Source organism: Balaenoptera borealis (assembly GCF_965194805.1).
Source record: "Balaenoptera borealis genome assembly, chromosome: 15".
NCBI lineage: Eukaryota > Metazoa > Chordata > Mammalia > Artiodactyla > Balaenopteridae > Balaenoptera > Balaenoptera borealis.
The window spans coordinates 65,361,197-65,376,419 of NC_138871.1; the positions used below are offsets into that span (position 1 = coordinate 65,361,197).

Sequence of the window (15,223 nt, forward strand, 5' to 3'; positions counted from 1 at the left end):
CCAGTCAAAAATCATGTCATCTGTCTTATACAAAATAATGTTGAAGAAAGAAGTGACACAGCTTTTTTGGTAATTTGTTTCTACATCTAAGACCCTATACTTTTTAAATTATAAATAACCAAGATTCCTTCTACAATAATTCCAGGACCATTTTTCCACCCAAGGGACAAGACTTGCTTGGCTCTATCCTCTGTACATGAGGCTCTTTAACTAAAGATATTATTAAATATGATTCCCTGATACCATACACATCACTAAAACCTAACCCAAAATGACATTTGGAAGAGTATGAATAAATGCTTCTCACACCAGCCTTTGGAGAGGCTCTACAGTTTAAATAAAATAACAAACACAGTCACAGAGTTAGATTATTAAGTGTGTGATGTTCCCTCCAAGAGCTCATCACTCACTTCATTTAAGTCTCTGCTTACGCAGCATCTAACCATAGAGCCCTTCCTAACATGCCCGAAATAGTGATCCATACCTCCCACCAACACTCCCCATGATCTCCCCTCTCTCAACTTTTTATTTCTTCATGGCATCTATCACTACCTGACATTATATCATATATAATGTTTCTGACAGTATATTTTTGATAGTATACATCTGACAGTGATGTACACTCTTGTAGTTTTTAAAAATTTTGGTCGAATACATGTGATGTAAAATTTACCATCTTAATCATTTCTAGGTGTACAGTTCAGTAGTGTTAAGTATTATATATTCATATACTTTCTCGAATGTTACCTTCAAAACTGAAATTTAGTACTCATGAAATAATTCCTTATTTCCCCCCTTCCACCAACACCAGCAACTACCATTCTCTTTCTCTAAGAATCTGACTATTCTAGGTATTTCATAAGTGGAATCACGGTATTTGTCTTCTCGTGACTGGCTCATTTCACTCAACATAATGTCCTAAAGGTTCATATATTATTGATATATAGCCACATGCTTTTAATATAGCAGGAGAGCAAGGACTTTGTCTATTTTATTCATTGCTATATATTCCTAAAGCTTAAACCAATCCCTGGCACATAGTAGGTGCTCAGTAAGTATATGTTAGATGAATAACGTTCCCAACACCTGCCTTGTAAGGGTGCTTCACAACTTAAATAAAGGCAGTGCTCTACATTATGACATTTACTCAGTATCAGAAGATAATTTTATGAGGCTAAATATATTTTGGAGTAGTTGCACAAGTTCATAAGCACTCTAACTTGCCCAAATGAAAGGCAACCATTGTATTGGCTAATCTTTAAAAAACGTAAAACCTGTACAATGCATTAAGGGGAAAATATATGCACCAGTTTAAAGAGTGACATGTTGCCTTTCATCGGTTTCTGTGCTGGATAAACACCAAGGGATCCAAACAATGATAAAAAGGTGAACGACTCAGTGTCTGAACTAAGCCGCTCCCCAAAAAGTCTCAATGCTTCTCCCGACTGAGCAGTGATGTTGGTTTATTTAATGCCTCACTGAGAGTGAATTTTCTTCCATCCTTATGAGGAGAACCTACATAATGAGTGTAGCATCAAGGACGCTTCCATTCCACCCCAAAACACTGTAGTACTGAGTTGGCTTTCTGACATACATGGGGAGATTCCCAGTGTAGGGCAGCAAAGGAACCTCACAATAGGTGAAAGCGGCTAGAGGTTGTCATCATTACTATGGGCTGTTCAGAGCTTATTTAGACTATTAGATCACTAGTTTCCTGCCTAAAAAACCGAGAAACCTTCCCTCTCTCTTTTTCAGAATGATAAATATCAATGTCCCCTTTTCAGAGAACTCCTATAGTAAGTTCTGAAAGAGTAAAAGCCAAATTCCTAAGCTTGAAATTCAAGGTGCTCCACAGCCGTGCCCCAGTCTACCTTCCCAGACTTGCCATCCAGGATTACTGCCTTTCATGCTTTCACCAGCAAATGCAACTCCTCTCGATTTCCACAAACCACCTGTGCCTGCATGTCTCCATGCCCCATTCAAATGGGTAAATTCTTCCTTCCCTTATCAACTTTACCTCTCCCTTCCCATCCATCTTTATTTTGGAACGTATCATTGTGTCAAGTTGCACTGCCCCCATGAGTCTGCCATCAGACAACCTACTCCTACTATGAGCCAACGTGTTTAGCAGCTGGGGAGAGCACAAAGAACTGAACAGAAAAGTCACATGCCATCCCTTCTCTCTCAAAGTATTCTTCCTCAGCTAGAAGTGATATCGCCTCTTCTGAGGTCCTGCTATGAGCTTTCTACCTTAAATGAGGGTTATTTACATTCACTCCTCATCTCCTCCTCAAAGCATAAGCTCTTCAAGGGCAGCTTTACGATTTTCTTGTCCTGGAAAATCTAGCACAATGTTGTCTACATAATCACTTAACACATGGTCATAGGAGGCAACACAGGAAGAGAAGAGGTTTTTAGACTCTGGAATAAGAAAACCTGACTTAAAGTCACCTTTGATCAAACCACTGAAGCCTTGGTACTCACATCTATAAAATATGGATACTACCATTTACCTCTCTCAGGGCAAGCAAACACCAAATGAAATAACATGGGATCATAGTTTTTAAATTCTCAAATGCTTTTTATCAGTGTTCAATTGGTGCTGATGGAACATGAGTCCCTCATGACTCCTCAGAGAAAGCAGCACCACATAAACCAAATGTGTTAGCTTAGCAATTGTGATTGCCTTTCAATCTCTTTCTCTACAAGTAAGACATGCCAAGCAACAGTATTATTTTATTTGAAATATTCTACTTGTGGCAACAGAGAATTCCTATGTTCTTCTTACTAGAGAAACTTATAACTCTATAAGCAACAACTTAAAAGTCCCAGGAGGTCATCTTCATTATACCCCCATGAAATGCAAAAAAGCCATTAAAACTGGGGATATGTTTCCATTCTGTAAAAAGGCAAAGGCAGGAAAGTGCAAGGAGGCAAAGGTCAGAATGCCACAATAAAAGTCATATTTAGAGTTTGCTTTACAGAAAATTCCCTTTAATGTAAATATTCTGTTATATCATGTCAGTACCACATTCACAAAAATGAGTTTATCTTAGAATCTCAGAGTACTTCCCTTGGACATCATCTTCATTCATGCCTCACTTTTAGAGTCACATTAAGTAGAAGTTAAGGTTATTTCTCCCATTGAATTCCCAGGAAAAGAGAGTACATGCTTAACTGTCACAAGAAATGCACCTGCCTCTCACATATGAACAAGCCCAGACTCATAGTCACCATAGACCAGAAAGAAAAAACAGGAGCAGCACAAAAAAGGGAGGCAGGAACCTATGTCACCCCTGTGCCTACTAAACCCACCACCTACCTATTATCACCTGCATTGTGTGGATGAGTGACCTGAACCTGGAAAGGACAGTGAGCCAGGTAAGCACGACCAATGGACATGAAGAAGCCAGCATTCGAACCCAGGGCTATTTGACTCCCGGTTGCTAATTCTCTGTTATACCATCCGGCCTTCCCAGAAAACCCAACTCCCTCAGGTTCTTCCTTTACTTGTCCCTCCTACACATCACAGTCAGACCCCAGAGAGTTAAAGAGGACACAGGGAGACCTGGGCTCTAGTCCCAGCTAACTGAATTGCTGTGTAATGAAGGGAGACTCACTTAAGCCAGTGTACCTCAGTCTCCTTGGCCAAAAAAATGGTGACAATAATATCCATTCTACCTCTTTCAAAATAACTGGACATCACCATGGAAATGTTAAAAATTATTTCTGCTCTTCTGATCATCAAAATGGATTATTTAATTAAGGGGCCTTAACTATGAAATCTATATGGTTTTCCCTGTATTATTTTGACTCCTTGGGGCAGGGGTCAGCAAACGCTGGCACTAGAGTCAAATTCAGCCCACTGACTGTTTTTGTAACGCAGCCACACCCTTCCCGTACCTACCATATCTGGCTGTTGTCACGATACCACACAGGGTTGAGCGCTTGTGACGCACACTGTATGGGCTGCAAAGTCTAAAATATTTACTATCTGGCCCCTTAAAGTTTGCCCACCTTTTAGTAGCCTTAAATATCAGAGGCCAAAGAGTAGCTGACAAGTTACAATACATTTTGAATTGTCCTCAAACTACTATTTTCCATGTAACACATCTTATTTGTCAAAAGATTTAACATATTGTAAATATAGTGAGAAAAAATCAATTAGAAAACCACTTCCTGTAAGTAATAAAATTATAATAAACCAGTAAATCCCCAGAAGATATCTTACATGCCTAAAAATGAATTTTGAAATTCTCTGTATTTCTAGAGAATCATAATCTCTAAATTCTACAAAATTACCATCTTCAGTAAAATAATTTTTAAAACTTGTCTGTCAAATTACCCTATATTTGATTTGAAGTACAGAAGAGAAATAGCTCAGGATATAAATGAAACAATTCCCATGATTTCCAATGTGAAACTATTCATTACTATGCCCTCTCCCTTTTACTATTATTTTTTAAAATTAAACTACTTTGCCAATCCTTTTGTGGCAGAGTTTTAGGGCCAGTTTTGAGATTTTTTGGTAAATAGTTGTGTTCCGTTTTGTATTTTGAATAGGCTGTGTGTATCCTGTTCCTAAACATCTGCTCTAATGCCAGAGAGGAAAGTGTGCAGCATGTTTTAACAAGTAGACTTCCTCTGCTTCTCAAAGCCTTCAAATATTTAGTTTCGAAGTGAATACACTTTAAGCCAAAAAATTACCACCCACCCAATTACTTTGTCATTCCTACTGTAAAGGTTTATGAAAAATGCCAAAAGGAAGAGGAGCAGACATTATCGATGATGATGGAGGAAGAAAAGCAATGAGAGTAAAGAAGGCAATCAAGGAAAGCAAAAATGGGAATAAGCCATTTAGCCCGTAATAACCTAATTGGGGATTGCTTTTTCTCTTCCTTGTCTATAGCCCTGTAAAAAAGCCGAAAAACAATTTTGCTTATTACTGATAAAAAGTCCTAGGATTTTAGAGAGGGACTGAATTTTAGACATCACTAAATATAAGCCATTTATTTTATGGATGAGAAACACTAAGGTCCAGAAATATTAACTGTCGCACCCGGTGGATTTGCCAGTTACTGGCAGGACCAGGACCAGAATCTAGTTTCCTGATCATCAGTTTAACACACTTCCCAGTAGACTCAGCTCTCTGTCCTGCTAAAGCATAATGTGCCATTTGGCACCTAATAGTTAAATTCTTTTAAAAAATATGCCTGAAGTACCCCTATCATAGCCAGGAAATTAACAATACCCCTTTAAATAGTATCTATGGGCACATGTTTTTTCCAAGTATAGACTATCAAGAACAGTGCTTTGACCTCAAAAGAAACCAGAGTCACAGTAAAACCGTAGGATAATCAAAGAGCTAATAAGGACTTCAAACTGCCTCTTTGTATTTTGTCTTGATGGAAATCAGTTTGAAACAGACAGCCCCCCCCACCCCCTAGACACATGCTCTCAAGACTAAACAGCAATATTCCATAAAAAGACCAGATCTAGCCAGTGTTATTATCTGTCTGACATTTGGGTTATTCTTGTGAGTAACTCATAAAGTATCATGGGTGTCTGTGATTATTTGAGTACACATGGCAAACCATAATTGGTCAAAAAATAATAAAAGACATTTTTCCGTGACAAAAATACCATATTGCATGACAACATGGCAGTGTGACAGCATTCAGTGGTCCACAATACTTTCTCCATTTACAAAGTAGTAAAAAAGAAACAAGAATTTAAAAGTAAAAAGCCTTTTTGCAGTAACTACCATAGTTCGTATTTAAATTATGAAAGATTAAAAGGCTTTAAGTGCTGACAGTAATCCACTAGCATATCTTCCCCCAAATCCATGTCATATATCAATTTATAATTTAGCCTTTTGATACACAGCAGAAACGTGGCAAAAGATGCAAGTCTGTATCCCTTTCTACAACTGAAATACAGATTTTTGACAATTTTTAGAAACTTTTTAGAACCTGGCTGTTTATGACATAAAAGTTTAAATTTAACCACTACCATCCAAATTTTATAACGTGAGTCAAATCTAACAAAAATTCTACTTATCACTGAGCAGATAAAATCTGAAATTGATCAATGCAAGCTGTACATCAGGGTCTTAATTTAAAGCCTCTTCCCTTCTGTCCTACTAATACCTCCCCATCACCACAAGGCTGTATACATGATAAACAATTAGGGGCAATACTCTCCTTGCCATCTCTCTCAGAAACCAAATACCAAGTTAAAAATTATTCTGAAAGTAATTTAAAGGATCTCGTGAAAGCAGCATATGCGTACTCATAGACAGAAACCCATTCAAGCAGAGAGCAGTGTGAATGGAGGGGGTGTCTAAATGCTACAATCTCAAACTCTAGTCAGCAAGGACAGTTAGAACTCACCCACTCGGAAGTTCGTGGCTGTCAGGGTGTCGGCAGCGTGACCGTTCTCACTAATAAGAGTGGTGGTGTTCCCCTTCTCACAGCTGTTCTGACAGCTGCCCTTGGTGCAGGTCACTTTACAGATGCTCGGAGTAAAGACCACCTTGATGCGGCCAGTGTGGTTACTCACTAGGAGTGGAGGCAGGGAGAAAAAGAACAACAAACACATCAGCTTAGTATCCATGAACTTGCCTTGGAAGTTTAAAAAAAAAAAAAAAAAAAAAAGGAAAAAGAGAAAGGAAAGGAGGGAGAGGGGGAAAGAGAGAGCCCACAACCCGACAGGTTAAGGAAAGAGGGAAGCCTTTAGTGCTCGCTGCTCTGTATCCAGTGGTGTCTCTGAAACAGGAGTAGGAAGCTTAGCAAACAGAACTCTGGGATGCACTCCAAAACCACATTTGAAGTCGAGTCACTGGAGTGGGATTACTAACCACAATGCTGCACTTTATTCACGGGCAGACAAAGAGCAGTACGGAGGGCACGACAGATGAAAGAGCCAGCCCTGACAGGCAGATGTAATGCACAGAGGTTGGCCGTGCACCTAGTGGTGAATAAACTCTTGTGTCCTCGACTTGCATACTTTCCCTGTTCCTCCACTTATTAAGTCACTATTTGCAGCCCGACCCCTGGAAATGTTTTAGGCATGCAGCATGTCTGAAAACATCTGTCTCAAATCTCCTGGCACTCCCAGCTGAAGTGATCAAATCCTGTGACGCAGCTGCAGGAGCCCAGTGCTTTTTCACAACTCCGGGCACTCCTTCTCCATATAAATTTATGCAACCTAAATTTTGTTTTACTGTGAACAGGGTCCATCTAAGAAAAAGGAGGCCAAGTCCCTGGGCTAAAGGATTGCCTCGGTTAAAATGCCACCCTGGAGTTCTCACTGCGGCTCCTCACAAGCCACCTAAAGGAGGTATTTCTTTCATTCATACAGCCCTCTTTTAAAAACCAGATGCTATCACCTGTTACACAGCAGAGGCGGCACAATATCACATAATGGACACTCATCTTCAAGTCAGATTCTGGGTGGTAATCCTGGCTCAACCATGCTATGACTCTGGACCTGTCATTTCACCTTTTCTCCAAAACATGAGAGAATCAGAAATGATGTTTTCCAGCCAGTTTTAAATTTCAATGTTTATCAGGGGTCAGCAAGCAATGCCCCTAGGATCAAATCTGGCCCACTGCCTGCTTTTGTAAATAAAGTTTTATTGGAACACAGCCACTCGTGCATTTACATACTGTCTACGGCTGCTTTTGTGCAATAACAACAGAGTTGCACAGAGAAGGGATGGCCTTATCCAGGATTGCCACTTGCAGCCAGGCCCCAATATAAACTCGGGCAAAGCACAATACAGAAACCCTATTTTGACATCCACATTTGTGAAATGCCCCCAGTCAGGTCCTTCCGCTTCCCCGGAGCCTAAGCAGAGAGCAAAAATGGTAGCAGCAGCTCAAGAGAGCGGAAGAGACATGATTCATCTTTGAAGCCTTAAGGCTGATTGGAAGCAGTGCCCTTCCTGTGGTCACTGTGTTACTGCAGTGGGCAAAGGAAAGCCTGCCTTTGGGTCAGCCTATCTTCTACCATCCCCTGCCCAACAGAAGAGATTCTCCCCCTTTATATTGCTTTGGTTTGACCAGCATTGTGTTTTCAGAAAATCATCCAAGAAGCCTCTGAAGGCTCACAACAAAATAAAATGTGGTCAAATCTGAGCTTGGAAACAAAAACCTTAACCAAAGGAGCCGTTAGAATTTCAAGGTTGGAATGGGACATCAAAGGTTTTCTGACAACTTTTATTTGAACACCTCTAGTGACAGGGAGCTCATTACCCGCTAAGATGGCACTTTCTAGTTATGGGCAGTTCCTAACAAGTGCTATTCTTAAGCTGAAGTTATGTCCTCACAGTCAGCTGCACCCATTAATCCTAATTCACCTCCCCACTGTCTCACAATCGAATGCCTCTTCCACCTGACAGCCCTTCAACTCCTCACAGACATTACCACAGAAGCCAAGAAAGCTGAAGTTACAAGGGACCTGAAGAGATCCACTTGGGTTGGCCCTCTCACTTAAAAGAAAATGATTCTTCTGGAGCAGAAATACCCTCAGTTCTTTTCAAATGGTTTTCCAAGACTGTTTCTCATTCACCCGTGGTTCTAATGCAGGAGATCAAGACACATAGTCTGGGGTGGGAAGATATCCTAGTGGCCAACCAGGTCTTCCAGCCCCTTGCAAGATGGCATCCAGAAATTTTTTCCACAAACAGCCAAATAGTAAATATTTTAGAGCCGTAGGCCTAAAGGACTCTGTTGCAACTATTCAACTCTGCTGCGGTAGCAGGAAAGCAGACTGTCAACAACAGTATGTCAATGAATGAGTGTGGCTATGTCCCAATAAAACTTTATTTAAAGACACACAGTTTTCAAACCAGTGCTTTAAATGTTTTCAGGACATTTAAAATTTCTCTAGGACTATACCTCATAAATTTTAAAAACTACAATGGAATGCTGATTCTACAACAGACAAAACTCACCTAGTTTGATTTTTTTTTTTTTTACAGTAGAAGAAAAAAAAAAAATCAGCTTACTCTAAGTTGTCAGACCAAGCTTACAAATATCTTGAGAATACTGTGTGTGTGTAAGTGTGTGAAGCCCAAGACAAAAAAGAGACAACATCGTCCCACTTCAAAAGAATATAAACTTCTATTTTTTTTCTGGCCCTTGGAACAACAATGAAGTTGGAAATGGTGTGCCAACTATTTTGTCTTCTCTGGCATTAACTCTCAGTACCAGCAGCTGCCATGCAGATGCTCATACCATCACCTAAATTATGCTCACTTCAGCGAACTGAGACATCCAAAGAAAGCAAGCCCTTAATCATTATGCCCGTGTTACCTCCCAGCTATAGTAGTCACTTTATAGGCCCTTGAGATTCTCTGAGCTTATTGTTTTTAAAAAACTTAGTATGTTTCTTTGCCCAAAAAAATTCTTTTTGGTCTGGAATCATCTGTATTTTGAAGAGGCAGAGACAGTTTCATATGACTTAATTCTGATTTTTATAATGTTCACATCTTCTTGGAAGCAGAAAATAAATTTCATTTCATATTTCCCCCCTCGTGTTTTATAAGCATTCTGCTATAAAGTAATCTAATTCTAAAAGAGACCCTTATATTCTCAGATGATCCTCTTGTGTCTACAGGAAGCATTTATAATACTTCTCCATTATTATTAGTTAAGTTTTCCACAATCTCAAAATCAGCATTGAAAAACTTAACTGTTTGACACTAGATTGCCATCCATAGCTCTGAGAGGATCTCCGTAAACATTAAATGCATTAGATAATATTCTCTCCTGTGTTCACTCCTTTAAAATCATTTCCACTACTTTAAAATCATTTCCACATTATCTAGGGTATTGTGTAAAGAGTTTTAAAGTACACAAAACTAACATACAGTGCTCTGAGTTTCAAATTCCTCAGTGTGACAAGCTGAAGACAATACTACTCATCTCTCAAGAGTTCAGTGGGACTTCAGTGACAGTGGCCTTTCCTACACAGGCCATTTGCTGTTTAAGAGGCATCTTCCTCAAATGCCTTGAATAAATTAATACCTAAGGACCCCTAGTGCCTTCTGTAAAGTAGGTAACCCAATAAATGTGGAACAAAGTGACTCAAAGGATGACTGTACAACCCCACAGAGATCGGGGCCCACAGGATGCTGGAGGCCACTCTGGTCCAAGAGCCTTGCTTCACCAGAGATGAGAGTGAAGCCCACGGGTCAAATCAGTGGAAGAAGATCATCCCTAGCTGCACCCATTTGCTGATTAAGAATTACAAATCTGAGAAGCCAAAGTCAGACGAGTCAGGAGTTAACAGGGCAACTGTTGGCACAGTTTTCTTGCTTGGTCCCTCTGACAAAAACATGTGAGTTACCCTGTAGGTAAATCAGCCCCAGAAATGTTAACCAGGCACTTTCAAACTTTGGGTTTTAGAGTCTTTGGCTAGAAACAGATTGCCTGGAGCCACACAGCACCTCCACTGGGCCTCCTAGTCAGTCAGTCAAGACACTCAAAAGTCAACATCCCGTCTGCAGCTTCTGCCAGACCCTGTGTGCATTCATACCTCCAAGAAGAGGTGCTGGCACGTGGGTTAAAACAAACCACAGACATTCAGACTGAATGGCAAATGGAATGGAAGTGGAGCCGATACCCTCCCCAATATAAAAAGCTTTCATTTCTGCTTCCCAATCATTAACGACAGAGCAAAATTCAAAAATGTGAACACTGTTCTTGACAAATGGACTTCAGTCTAGCTGCCATCTTTCAGTCATTAAACTAGGATGTGACCAAAAGCAAAGGCAGCTAAAGAAATAAATATAACAAGTTCAAGACTCACATCAGAGGTCATGAACAAAGAGTCTCGCCTCTGCATTCAACCAGAATGCTGCGACAGCACATCAGCATTCATCCAACTTCAACAAGGGGGGGGGCCAACCAGCACCGGCAATATCCTCTGCGAAGGAGAAGCATCCTGCCCTGTTGACTGAGTGGGACTTCGGAGCCGATTCAATACCCAGGTCACGTGGGAGGAAAACTGAGCTAACAGCTCATTCTCCCATTTTGCAATCCATTGCCTGCCGGGAGGCCAAGAATTCTTTGAAGGACAAATCATAAACGTATTAAATAATGCTTAGAATAACAAGACTTGATCGTTCAGCTCTCCAGGCTTGCTTAACTCCTCCAGGACTCTTAAAATAATGCCCACAGAATACTCTGTTCCTCAAGAAAGGTGCCATTGTAAATAGAAATCCGTATCAAATCTATTACTTCATCAGATTGCCCCAGTCATGGAAAATTCTCCAAGAGGGAAGGAAACTCAGAGATCTCTAGTTCTGCTGTGGGCACTTCCTCAGATAAGAATCTAGGGTTACTTTCCAGTACCACCTCTTGGAGTTTTTCCACATAGAACTAACTAAATGAAGAGGTAGAGAAAGAGTTGCTACGCAGGTGATATAAACTAAAACACCTGTGCTTCCTTCCCCTTTCCATGTTCCCTTCATATTCACTGAAGGAAACTGTAACACTTACTCATCTCTTACAGACACATGTATGATTTCTTTCCATTTTTATACATGTAAAGAGACAGGCCTATAACGAGGCAAAGAAGGCGAGTATATTAAATCATTTAATACAAGAATACGTTTCTGGATATATTCTGAGTTTCTTGAAGAATTGCTTATTTCTCAAAAAGCAGGTACTAAACATAAGCCATGTTTAAAAATGTAACTACAGTCCCCAAAATATTCACTTGGCAGAAATGCAGCAGATGATTAACTAGTGAACACTCAAGTATGACTTCCCTTATTATTTCATGGAGAAAATAGAATCTACGAAGCCAGGCCTACCAACTTACCTGGATCTATAGTTGTCCCGCCTTCCTCCCGATGAAGGAGGTGGTTCTACCTAAGGCCAACCCTTCCACTAAAGCAATGGATCCCCTTCCTCTCTTGCTGAAAGACTTCCTCCCCGTTCATTTCCATCAGCAGGCAAACCCGCTGTACTGTGCCCCATCCATCGAAAACACCTCTCCTCGCATCGTCCCCATTCCACTCTCTTGCAGCTGCCACTCTATTTCCCAGCTCTCCTTAAAGAAAAACCCCTCAAAAGAGCCGCCCTACTGGCTGCCTCCACCACCTCCCCTCCCATTCTCTCTCGAACCTGCCACAGCCAAGCTTTTGCTGTCAAACCTTCACCAAAGCTGCCCTTGTGAAGGTCACCACTGGCCCCCATGTTACCAAAACCAACAGTAAATCCTCTGGTTCCTTATGACTCAAACTTCCAGCCTATTTGACACAGAAGAACCACTCTGCTTCGTGATACTCCTTCTTTACTTGGCTTCTAGGTTACCCTGTTCTCTCACGGTTCTCTCCTACCTTGCTGGCCACTGCTCCTCATGATCGTGTCCAGGGGAAGGCCCTAGAGCTCAGTCTTTGTAGCCTTTTCCTTTCCATACTGACTTCCCAGATGCTATTATCCTGTCTTATCTCATGGATTTGGATACCAGCTACAGATTTCTGTATAGAAAATGTTTAACTCTAGCCTGGACCCCTCGACCTTGTATATGTGCATATGAGTACTGCAGATGTGTGTATTTGTGTGTGTCCAAGAATCCAGCTGTTCAGCTGCTTATGAGACTTTGCTAGGTAGGTGTCTAAGGTCTAGTGGCTGTCCCAAGAAAACATGCAAAACTAAGCTTTGGTCCCTCTCTGTATCCACATCCAAACCTGTTCCTTTTCAAGTCTTCCCTCATCTCTGAAAATGGCAAGTCTATTCTTGACCCTTTTTTGGTCATCTGAGACTCAATACAACATGCAAACCCTGTTAACTCTATTTCCAGAGGGGACAATTTTTCACCACCTTCATGGCAAACACTGGTGCAATTCACTATCATCTTCTGTCTGGATTATTTCAACAGTCTCCCAGCCGGACTTCCTGCTTCCAACTTTGCCCTCCTACAGCTTTCTCCCACACGGCATTCGGTGCATCCTTTAACGTATGGCAGTCAGATCATGGCACTCCTCCCTTCGGTGGCTTCCCATCTCATTCAGAATACAAGCCAAAGGCCTCACAAGGGCCTACTGGGCTCTCCACAAGCTGTGAGCTCCCCGACCTTGTCTCTTACACGTGTTCCCAAAGCACTCACTCTGGCCTCCTTGCTATTCCTCACATACTGGGCACATTCAAATCTCAGGGAACCTCCTGTTCCCTCTGCCTAGAATACTCTTCCCCAGATATACATGCCTTCCTCCCTCACCTTCAAGACTTCACCAGAACGTCACATGATCAGGAGGTTTTTCCCGACTACCTGGCATAAAACTGCAACACCACACACACATTGATTCCCTGTGTCCTGTTTTACGTTTCCTGTTTGTAAGTATGCTTTATAGATTTAGCATTGGATTACTGTCATAAAAACACAGACTCCATGAGGGCGGGAATGTGTCTGGTCACTACTAAATACTCAACATGTGTCTCATAGCAAGTGCTCAAGAAATATCGAATGAATGAATAAACTCCACTGACAGAGAACTAAAGAAATAATATTTATCTAAGGGATAACTGTCAGTAATTTTTTAAAAAAAATAAAGAACACTTCTATGAAACCTTTAGCCTCAAAACATTTATTTTATGCTATATTTGTCAGAGAGAAATGTTTTAGTTATAAAAGCTTCAGATCAAGGGAAAGCACAAGTTGTTATTCAGGAAACCCTACAATCATTACAAAACATTTTTCCCTAAAATCATTAAAACATTACCAAAAAATGGCCAATGATATAAAGTAAAAATTTTCAATTAAACATGCCAATGACAGAATAACTGAATAAACAGGAAACAAATTTCTCAAGCACTTTTTCAAAAGAAAAACAATTACTTGCTCCCAAAATTCCTCAATGTATTATGCAAAAATCAAATTGACACATAAGGGAAAACTTCCATTAATTTGATAAATAAAATTGATGATGATGTCTAAGGAGTTTAATTTTTTAATATACTTCTGATTTACTTAGTATTCATTCCCTTTGTTAGGCTAAGAACAACTAGGAAATTAAAAACACTACTACCCAGATTCTTCGAGTCTGATGTGAATTGCCACTAAGCCATAAAATCCACCCAAAAAGAGAAATACACTTTGGTTCCCAGCTCAGGGAGATTGGGAGAGGGACTAACCAAAAGTCCAGCAATAAAGATGGTAGATTTCATCCCAAATTCCCACTTATTTTAGGAGTCGGGTCTCATTTCCCATTTCACTAATTTAATCTTTGTTTTAGCTTGACTCGAGATTTAAGGACTAAGATTTTCACCTAGGGGGCTTCCCTAGTGGCGCAGTGGTTGAGAGTCTGCCTGCCAATGCAGGGGACACGGGTTCGAGCCCTGGTCTGGGAAGATCCCACATGCCGTGGAGCAACTGGGCCCGTGAGCCACAACTACTGAGCCTGCGCGTCTGGAGCCTGTGCTCCGCAACAAGAGAGGCCGCGATAGTGAGAGGCCCGCGCACCGCGATGAAGAGTGGTCCCCACTTGCCGCAACTGGAGAAAGCCCTCGCACAGAAACGAAGACCCAACACAGCCATAAATTAATTAATTAATTAATTAAAAAAAAAAAAGATTTTCACCTAGAATCGCACATTTTCTCAACTTCAACCTTGCCCTGCCAGCCTGACTCCACTACCCCCAGTAGGACTTTAAAAAGCACACCTTGAGACTATGGAATTGTTTTAATCTTTCCTTTTTCTCCCTGGAGTTTTCTCTCTTTAAATACCAAACCTAAGCTCTCTTCTCTAGAAATATAATAAAAGGTCCTATTTTTATCCCTGGAACAAAATCAAATATGTTTCAAGGTATAATATATTTTACAGTCAAAAGAAGCTAACTTTTACCCAATAAGTAGTTTACTCACCCAGCAGGATCTGACCCAGTATATTTGGGGAAAGAAAATATAGTTGGTAATAAAAGTAGAGAACTAGCAAAACAAACGGATGCCTTTCTGACATTTTCATTTTCTGACCTTTTCTGTAAAATATTTTTCTTTAACATCATAGACCCTGAGGGGATTCAACCGACCAGGCATACTTCATGGGGTACCCTCCTCAGTTCTGGTGTCCTACAACTGTAGCAGGCCACTGTCCCGTGGTGTTTTCTTCAACATGACTTTAAAAAGCCCCATCTAGAGCATGTGAAAATCTCTCCTCTGCTCCTAATTCTTAATACCAGAGCACCAGCCCCTCCAGAATGAACAGTGGT

At 40.7% G+C, this 15,223-nt stretch overlaps 1 protein-coding gene across 12 annotated transcripts in view; it reads right to left on the bottom strand.

Moving 5' to 3' along the window:
* LTBP1 (latent transforming growth factor beta binding protein 1) overlaps window positions 1-15,223 on the bottom strand; it is a 419,515-nt gene that overhangs the window by 245,140 nt on the left and 159,152 nt on the right. For 5 of the 12 annotated variants that reach the window (XM_082356679.1, XM_082356680.1, XM_082356681.1 and 2 more), the window contains exon 5: window positions 6,393-6,560. The exons of 1 other annotated variant lie outside the window; for it this stretch is intronic. In XM_082356679.1, coding sequence (XP_082212805.1) covers window positions 6,393-6,560 — 168 coding nt within the window. Of the gene's footprint in view, window positions 1-6,392; window positions 6,776-15,223 lie in introns of those variants that run through there. 6 more of the 12 variants (XM_082356678.1, XM_082356676.1, XM_082356677.1 and 3 more) reach the window with 2 other exon arrangements.